Consider the following 9,823-nt stretch of genomic DNA (forward strand, 5'->3'; position numbering starts at 1 on the left):
TAGATCGATAGTTAGATGTCCCGATGTTGGTACCCACTCATCATCAATGTTTCACAGTTACTGGAGTCGTTTACACAGGATTACCAGGGATTATCCATTTAGAGTATTTAGAAGAATGAGTCACCATCTGTCTGTCTTGCTTGCAGTGTGGGAGACGCCTGCTCATGATTCCGAAGAACAGCGGTCACGGTAAGACGTACTAAATATTGAATGAGAGTTTTGAACAGAAAACAAATACCGACTTCATAATTGCGCGAATCACCTGGTGAAAAGAAAATGGTAAATGATAAATTCAGTGACAGTCGTAAACTCGGGAAACCACGCGTTGACGTTCGGAAACAAACGTTTGATGCTGGACTAGAATGTATTTTTATTTTAATCGTGTAAGACTAAGTAAAACACAGAGTTGTTCGGTGTATCTAGTAAAAGGTCTCACGAAAATGTAATCTAATTATTTCATTTCCTACGGTTCTTGAATGCAGCGAAGGGGCTAATTGAAACAAACCTGCGCGTCGATTGGATTTGGGATACATTTGACGACACAAACGAAGAAAGTGGCTCACCTGCTGCTTGGTGAGTCGACTTGTGACTCCTTTTTATTTATTTATTTTATTTTTAATTGTATAATTACAAGCAACGACAAACTGTACATATTCTGCTTTTAATAACCTTCCCGTTTTTTTTTCCATTTTGCTTTATTATTTGATCCCGACCCCCCGCTCTTCGTGGATGAGTTTAGTTTTTAAGATATTCCCTCTTCCTTGACCACCAATTAATTTTACCAGCATCATACAGTAGCTCCCTTCCCAACACAGTTTTCCCTCTTCCGGTGGACCTTCATCCTAATGATGCGGACAGACCACAAAGGCCGCAGTGCCTCTCCTCACAGGATTTCATACGAATCCAATTTCCACGCCATTAAATGCTCATTTGATAGTGGGACCAGTCTAAAGCGTGGCCCCCGTGCTGCCTCTTCCCGGTGTTTGTCTGTGCACCACTCTGATCTACCAACCAGCCTGTCAGATCCCCTTGTGTCTGTCCAAGGCAGTGGCCGAGGAAGAGCCCCCAGCACCAGAGGCCCTAAAATTAGGGACAACATCTTCCTTCAAATGGACAGCCAGCAGCTAAAACAAATTGGTGGCTCAGGACAGTGTAGCTCTACCACCCCAGCACTCCTTTCTCCTCAGAATCCCCATATGCACCTCCAAGCATTCCAGTTTTCTGCCACCAGACCTCTGGCCTTGGGCTCCATTTCCAGCATTTCCATGCCTGATACCCTCCTACAAGATAACCCTGTCAGATCAGAGGAGATTAAGGACATAGACAGAGCTGCTCTAGCTCAAAAGTTTTCAGTGACCAGAAAGTTGTTTGAGACAAAAGTGACAGGTGCTGGTAGTGGAGGGCCCGTGTCAAAATGTTCTCTGAGCAATGAAAAAGATAGTTTGGGCGAAGACAAATGCACAAAAGATCACCTCATGAATATCTCCTTGCCAAAGACCTCTTTAACAACAAGCCTTAAATCTCTTATGTCAGATGTCCTCAGTGGGGAATCAACTAAATCTCCTTCTTGCGCTGAGGAGCATGGGCACACCCCAGCGGGTGAATCAAAGGAAGAAGAGGCCAAAAGGGCAGCTCTTGACTCTAGCCTGACCCCTGAGGAGCCACTCAGAGCAGAGCTTGTACACGTTAAGTCATCGGAGAGTGATGATAGTGAGGAAAAGGAGAAAGAATTGCTTGTCAATAAGGGAGAGGCTTTTGTGGGTAATAATGTATCTTTCAATGCGTCTTTTGACGAACTGGTGGATGATGTGTTTGAAAATCATCCTTGCTTGATGGAACTGATCGCAAGAGACTGTAGCTTCATTGCAGGCAAGTATGAGCAGGTGAATGAACAATGTTGGGAGGAGCCGAGCCAGCGTACCGACAAGTCAACAGGGGAGCACTGCGACATGGGTGAAGTTTTGAGAGAAAAAGAAGATGTTAAGAAGACTTCCGGGCAAAGTGAAATTGAAAACAAAGCGTGTGTGAGGCCTGAGACGCAGGAATGTGCCAATTTGAATCCACAGGAAGACCAGAGAAGAAAAGGCCTCAAACTAGTAGACAGAGGCAAAGAAGCACTTCCTTGCAGGATTGAGGACCGCAATGTAGAGCAGGACTCCTGTAAGGACCATGCAACTTCCCAAAAAGAAGATCTGGAAAGTTCTTTCTACACAGGCAACCAACTTTCATTGGAATATGAAGAAATTCCTGGCATTTCTAAACTGTCTGACCAGGATGATGACGATGGCTCAGACGGCCCAAAGAAAAAGATCCGTTTCTCCTCTGCACCAATCAAGGTGAGCAAATCTTTTATTAGACTTTTGCAGTGTCTGCATGAGCTTATGTTGATAGAGTAATTTGAGCCCACAGCCATGTTTGTAGTGTGTCAGGGTGGAGAAAAGACAAGATACCACATGCTTCACTCTGTCAGGGTTCCAATAAAATATAAGCACTCTTGTGGGTTACACAGTATTAAATCAGCCCATTTTTTTTTTTTTTTATAATCAGTTTTATTTCTGCAGTCTCAAAGCAAACAGGAGCTGAATTATAGTGCTGTTTGTAAATGAAATTCAAACATACAACAATGTAGCATTAGCAAAGCTGAAAGGAATGCACACAAATCACAAAATTCAGGGCTCACACCTCCTGCCTTGTTAAGTATAAAATGGGTGTTAAGGTGACTGAAAAACAGACAGCAATATGTATTTTCTAATGTGCACCAAAATTCCATTGCTAGAATGTTTAAGAGGCTGTATCACAGTCGATGTCAAAATATTTTATCATCTTACTGTGTATTTTATACCGCAAATGCTTGCTTAAAAGGCATATCTAAAGAGGACCTCAAAAAATAATTTCGAATCACATTGCGGAAGGGGACACGTGGTTCAGGCTAAAGTTACCGTACCATATCTTGCAGGTGTACAGCACTTACTCCAATGCAGAATACAACAGACGCAATGAAGATATTGACCCAGTGTCCGCCTCGGCCGAGTATGAGCTGGAGAAAAGGGTGGACAAGATGGATGTTTTTGAAGTTGAAATTAATAAAGGTTTGTCTATTTCTCTGCCAGTTATAAATGTATGCATCACGAGGCCTTAATGTCACTCTTATTTATTTATTTTTTTCTTCCAGGAGACGACGGACTGGGAATAAGTATCATTGGAATGGGGGTAGGAGCAGACCAGGGCCTGGAGAAACTCGGAATCTTTGTCAAGACAATCACTGAAGGTGGAGCAACACATAAGGATGGAAGGTACATGACTGCAAATTAGGCTTTTCTTTAATAAGAAAAATAAAATATTCTCTATAAACACTTTTTTTAGGATTCACGTGAATGATCAGATTGTTGAGGTTGATAGTGTGAGTTTGGTCGGTGTGTCCCAGCTGTTTGCTGCAACAGTTCTCAAAAATACATCAGGCCTGGTCAAGTAAGTTTTTTTTTGCAGTTCCCTGTTTTATTTTTTTGTTGTTGTTTTTTTAACTAGTGTCTAAATCCGTAGCTTATAATAGTACATTTTTTCATTCAAAAGGCTAAACAATTTGCAGTATATTTTAACCTGTCTGTACTTTCAGTTTTATTTGTGTGCAATGTATTTTATTTCTTCCCTTCGTGGCAAGGTTTCTGATTGGCCGGGACAAGGAGGGGGTGGAGAGTGAAGTGGCTCGCTTAGTCAATGAAAGCCTGGAAATGGAGAAAGCATCTCAAAAAGTTTGTTGCGTAAAATATTCATGAGAAAATATGAACAGTGACATACAGTACAGTAATTTGATCTGGGCTCCTAACAGAGTGCAAGGACAAGTGGGGATTCAGAAAGTGATGTCAGCATGTCTGAGGTTCTTTTCGTACCAGAGGATGATGACGAAGAGGAAGACGTGTCTGTATTGTCCTGTCTGGATAATGCCCAACTGTGCCTCAAATACCAGCAGGTATTTGTTTTTCAGCACAAAACAGTTGCATGATTTACTTTAAGGTGCTTTCAACAGCTTCAATTCTTATCTTTATAGCTTCAATCCAAACTGCAAAGAAGAACAGCCCAGCTTCGAAGTGCTAGTGAAAAGGTAGGCATCTCTTCTCTCACTCATGCAAGCCAAATATTCACCTTCTTAAAGTGCTTTTTACCATTGGAACATTCTGACCCATTTTAATGGATAATAAGATGGCATTATTAGGACACAGGCCACCTATCTGTCTGCATATTGCTGTGGCAAAAAAGGGAAAGCGGACTGGCTTTCAGTCACAACATTCGTTTTTCCTCTAGCCAACTGTGACTTCAATGACTCCTTTATTTGTTGTTTTCAAAGTCTTGAAGTAGGAAGAGTGAGCAAGTTAGCTAAAAATAGCTCTCTTTGGGCAGTGGACTGATGAAAAGATAAGCATATCCCTTCGTGTATTGGATGCACCATATGCTGCACACATCACTAAACCAATGTTGTTCTCCATGCAGTTAAAGGCGTTTGAGGAGCAGCAGGCGAGATGGCGCAGCCAGAAGGCAGAGCTGCAACAAAAAGTGGTGGATGGAGAAGAGAGAGCTGACAAGCTTGATAGGTGTGATACATCTTTACCATTATTATGTAAAGCCCCGGAATTAGTTGATCTGGGGTCGCCAGAGAAAAGACAGCTGTTGTTGTCCTTACACACAAGCCAGTGTACACTTATTCTGTCCATTACTTATTGTTGCTTTAGCAGCCTCCCTGTGTTTATCAGGTATTGGCAAGAGGCCCAGACGTTGTGCAGGGTGGTGAGCCAGCGACTGGCAGATGCCCAGAACCAATCAGACAGCCTGGAACTCAAGTACAACAAAGCTAAGAAACTGCTCAGGGAGTACCGGAGCAGGTAATCTGTTTAATTCCTCTCAGTTAGCCAGTTAGCCCAATAATAAGATGTCTCCTATCCTGACGGGCGTAACTTTTAAATGTTTATTCAGGGACGATGCAGACACCAGAGAAGGGGAATTGCATCAAGACATGGATGAGAGAGACAAGCAAAAGGGGACTAGTGAAATGTTTCTTCTCCAGGTGAGGACAGTCTCTATATATAACTTTTGCATGAAAATTAAACATGGTCATTTTTTTTCCCCTCTTCCCAGTTAGAGAATAAAGAACCAGTGATTGCAGGGAAGCCTCTTGCTTTGGACCCATCAGTCCCAGGTAGGCAGTAGCTTTTAGGACATCAAACTGTACATTTACTTTGACCAGTCCGTAAGTGCATAAGAAATGCTTGAGCGAGATATTTACTCTGGTCTTAGAACAAAATGGCATCTGTATACAAAGAGATAAACTCATTTCCTTCCCTGTGTAGTAATACAGCAGTTCTGAAATATGGGAATGTGGTGGAACATGATATTTTAACAGGATTTCTCTAGGTATCAGCAAATAAGTTTATATTTTTTTAATGCCATGAAGGGAAAACTATTTCCTTTCAAATTAAAAGCAAATCAAATTGAATACCAACAAACATTGCTTAGGTGTAATAGTGACTTCTTTGGGGAAAAAAATAGTATGCCTTTATTTTGTTGACTTTTATACAGGTGCGCGTTGTCATATGATAAACCTCTGGTGTTGCTGAATAAAATATGCCTGCCACCACTACAAATGTATTTCTGTTATCGATTAGCTCAAGCACAATAGTGCAGCACTTTTTACATTCTATCATTTTTTTTTAAATCAAATGTCCTACTGTGGTTAGGAGGTACTTGTTTGGGGGGGCGAATAAATAAATCCCTGGGAACAACACTGTTTGGGGGATGGGGGGCTAAGTTTGAAAATCATTGCAATAATAAACTCATTTCTTTGTCTGTTTGTTCTTGTGTGTCAGATCCAGAATGGTTCATTGCAATTCCTGACACAGAACGCCTGGACAGCAGTGCGCACATAGCGCGAGGTCAGCTGGCCCAGAGGTCAAAACGACATCCGCCTTCACGAGAAAAACTCAGGGAGAGCTTTAAGAAAGAGGTGTGGGCTTTGAAACGTCGACACGCAATGTTTTTCTGTTTTGCTACGGTCATCTTGAATGATGCTTCACATTGTCGCCCGAGCAGGAAGAAGGTCAAAAGCCGCAAGAAAGCGGATCACAGTCCGACGGGCTTGTACAGAGGAGCGGCGTCGTGGAACTTTCTAGTTCATCCCCTTTCTCAGTCTACAGCCCTGCCAACGCGTCTGTCCTCACACCCCCAATCAACATCACTGACACCAACAGCGCCACCACCCCTCCAATCAAATCTTCCGCATCCAGGAAATCCAAAAAAAAAATGCCCGACTTCAGGTGCACAGAATCCCTTCTTCAATTCGAGCACAGTCATATGTCAGGTTTTCTGAATCGTCGTTCTGCGATCTTCATGTTTGTTTGTTTGGTGTTTTTTTGCACAGTAGCCTTCGTAAGTCCTTGAGCAAGAGGAAGAGTGAAAAACTGCGGACAAGATCCATGAACAGCAGGTGGGAGATATTTGAATATGTTCAACGTTCCTCATTCCCAAGAGACAGTTCTCACCAAATAAAATTATCGCTAAGTAATATGAATCGCTTGAATCAATTTGAAACCGAATTTAATCAAGTTCACCTTTTTTTTCCCCCCATAAATCACTGCTATTGGTCTGTTCCTACATGGTTCTTATTTTTACAAATGTTTTACAAATGACTGACTAAGCCAAAACGTTAAAAATGTCTCATTTGGCATTGTAAAGGAAGGTTCCTGAAAGGCAATGGTTTTGGAGATGTATGAATTGTGCCTAACAATCACATGTCAATTTCTTCATGGATTTCACAACCCTATTTGCCATTGCCAAATCCGCATCTGTGAAAACTTATGATTGGAAGAACACAGATATGTCTTATTGAACTCAACTGTCAAGGTCGTCTCATTCTGACCACACAAATAATGATCATGCATGTAAAATGAAAGGGTCTTTGTTGAGACAAAGCCAGGTGGTCAGTGAACAAATTTATTATCATTTTTCATTTTGGCATTTAATCTTGAACTGAGTTGTTTTTAAACGTTTATGTGTGATACATTTTTATTCTCATTATCGAAGTGCATATTTTACTGCCCTTCGTTTAAGTATTGTTGTCTTCCTTGTGCATAGTCTTACGGTGGACAACAATAGCAAATATTTGTAGGAATAAGATGCCTAATTTTTAATGCACCTCTAGGCCTGCTATGTTTCTGTTTGTGTTGGTTCACCATGTGATAGTGAGGCACATATTTGGTGTCAGAAGTTTAAAACCTTCGGTCAAAGTGATTGGCAAAAAGACATTTTTGACTGTGTCCAGGGCTTCCTGTGGCGACCTCGTAGATGCACCAGCTGAAGTTTCGCCAGCAGGTTCTGTTACCTCCATGCCCTCTTGCTTGCCCTTCACCTGGTTCGCAGATCGCGGAAGGCCGAAAGATGAGGAGATGGAAAAAGGCGACAAGGAGAAGATGCGCTCTTTGTCCAGCAGCAGTTTGCCCTACTTGACCACGTCTGGCAGAAAAGATCAGGTATGAAGGACCACCGTGGGCTTTCATGTGCTTGAGACTTTGAGAGCTAGCATCCTTTCGTAATCTTAGCAGCCTTTTAGACTTGTGCTTGTCTTTACATATTCTGTCAAAATTATTGACGTGAAGACACACTTGATTTTTACAGGATTCATATTAAACTGTAAGGTGTTTCAGAATACAATAGTTAAAAATGGGAATAAAGGAAAGAATATGTCAAGCCAACTCTAAAAAAGATTGAAAGTATTGTAAAATTGTCTATCTACTTGTGTTGCTGCTCTGTTTGTTTAAGTAATTAATTATGGTAGTAAACAATAGGTGTCAACGTCCAATTTTCAAGGGATGCTATTCTGCACGTTTTTGATGCTTCCCTAAAAACACATTTGGTTCAAATGATTAGGATAGTTTGTGAGCTCTTGTAGAGCTTGCTGATGAGAATTATTTGAATCAGGTGTTCAGGGGAGAGGAACCTAGAACCTAGAAACCTGACACCGGCCGGAGATTGACACCTGTGTTAAGTAAACCATAACTCTGGGTTCTTGTATCAGAACCATAAAAAAAAGCCATGGATGATAACTTTATGTGCACATGAACTCATGGCAAGTCTTTGAAAGTTTGTGTTGGTTCCAGAGTGTCGGCTCTCCAATGGACATCTTCAGCGTGGGTGGTCAAGGCTCGAACCAGTCTCTCTCGGGACACTCTCGCACTTTCACGTTTTCATCCACAGAGGTAAGAATTTCCTTTTCCACTTTCTGCCTCTGCTCACGATTGATGCAGTCCCTTATTTCCAAGGATTACTTTTTATTTATTTTTTTTAATCATCTTTAACCGCAGTTTCTTTTATTTGCACTCATTGCAATCAGACCTTGGACGATGACATCCTGCCGGTTAACAACAATAACCAGTGGCAAAATCGACCTGTGTCGGAGTGGAGCAGCCACCAGGTGTGTCTGTGGTTGGTGGCCATGAACATGGAGCAATACATGAGTGACTTTGCAGCCAGGGGTGTGGATGGGCCACAGCTGCTCAACATGGACACTGACAAACTCAAGGTCAGACATTTGGAATAATTATGAGTGGCGAAGAAAATGATCGATGGGCAAAAAAAAAAAAAAGTACGTATTCTGAAATCATCGATTAACTAATTGGTTTGAAAATTCCAGACACCATTCTAAGGCACTTTTTTAAAGCGATTTTGTCAAATTATGACTGGGACCTGAAATAGATGAAACTAAAAGACATAAAAAAAATAAGTATTAAAAAAAAAAAAAAAGACTCTCTGCCAATGCCCTAAAGTTACTTTTGTTAAATGGCGCACATTTATTTAGGGAGTGTTTTTTGTTGTTGTTTTTTTTTTCATAATTATACATATGATATCAAAGTTTTTGAAAGTCCATATTTGGACAAAAAAGCATCCAAAAAATATTGGTCAAAATGAAAAATATAAAATCATTAAAAATACAATTCATTACTCGTCTATAGTTCTTTCGTAATTTGTGTGAACGTTAGTCATATGTATTAAGGTACTACCTATACTTGTTAAATAGGCATATTTCTCTTATTCAGAAAATGCATTACATTTTTCTAAGTCTTAGTTTACAGTAAACAAGATGCAAGTTTCGTAAAATGTGCTTATTTTCCCCACTTGAATTTTATTCATTATTTTTAATGTAGTCTCATTTGTGATTCTGAAAGTCGTGTAAATATTTGTTCATTCTTGATGGATGTATAGGATGAAACAAAATGCTGTACTGTATTAGCCTTCAATTGGGCTTTGGCTGCCCTCTGTTGGAAGACGGTGCAATAGCAACTTGGTTCAATACTCTGCGTTGTCCCATGTCACCATGATGCTGCCCTCTGCTGTCAGGTCATGGGCGTGTGTCAAAGTGACCGAGCGGCTCTCAAGAAGAAGCTGAAGGAGATGAAGAAACACGAGGAAAAAGAGGAGCGCGGAAGGGGGAGAAGGCGGAAGGAGTCATCCAATGGGAAAGAGAAAAAATTTGAGAGTCAAGGTGTGGTGATAGAGAACACATCTGCTCTGGAACCACGATGTAGCGGGAGAATGGCAAGGACAGAGTCGCTCCTCTAGAGGAACTTGTTTGAAGAACTTTTTAGTTTCCACCAGCATTTGCATCAGCCCTCTCACAATTGGATGATCTTGGTTGGCATTTAACTTTTTTTTTTTAAATATGTTATGATTGGAAGAAAACCAATCTTATCTACAGCACTTGTGTAACTGTTTTTATACTTTATGTATGTTTTTAAATGTGATGTTTTAATAAACAATGCTTTAAAGTCCACTTTGAGCTTAT

The 9,823-nt window shown here is 40.9% G+C and overlaps 1 protein-coding gene across 1 annotated transcript; it reads left to right on the top strand.

Annotated features, from left to right (window-relative positions):
• The first annotated feature begins 108 nt into the window (after positions 1 to 108).
• Positions 109 to 9,809, top strand: LOC148414795 (uncharacterized). Its single transcript, XM_088428731.1, has 20 exons — positions 109 to 189; positions 483 to 573; positions 740 to 2,336; positions 2,957 to 3,089; positions 3,173 to 3,293; positions 3,364 to 3,468; positions 3,659 to 3,749; positions 3,827 to 3,967; positions 4,046 to 4,099; positions 4,486 to 4,586; positions 4,746 to 4,874; positions 4,966 to 5,056; positions 5,128 to 5,188; positions 5,856 to 5,992; positions 6,079 to 6,302; positions 6,407 to 6,472; positions 7,307 to 7,514; positions 8,142 to 8,240; positions 8,375 to 8,563; positions 9,379 to 9,809. The coding sequence occupies exons 3-20, from the start codon at positions 846 to 848 to the stop codon at positions 9,598 to 9,600; spliced, it is 3,663 nt and encodes a 1,220-aa protein (XP_088284857.1). The 5' UTR covers positions 109 to 189; positions 483 to 573; positions 740 to 845; the 3' UTR covers positions 9,601 to 9,809.
• The last annotated feature ends 14 nt before the right edge of the window (positions 9,810 to 9,823 follow it).

Source organism: Hippichthys cyanospilos, chromosome 12, assembly GCF_059441005.1.
Source record: "Hippichthys cyanospilos isolate Australia breed blue-spotted pipefish chromosome 12, RoL_Hcya_1.0, whole genome shotgun sequence".
Classification (NCBI taxonomy): domain Eukaryota; kingdom Metazoa; phylum Chordata; class Actinopteri; order Syngnathiformes; family Syngnathidae; genus Hippichthys; species Hippichthys cyanospilos.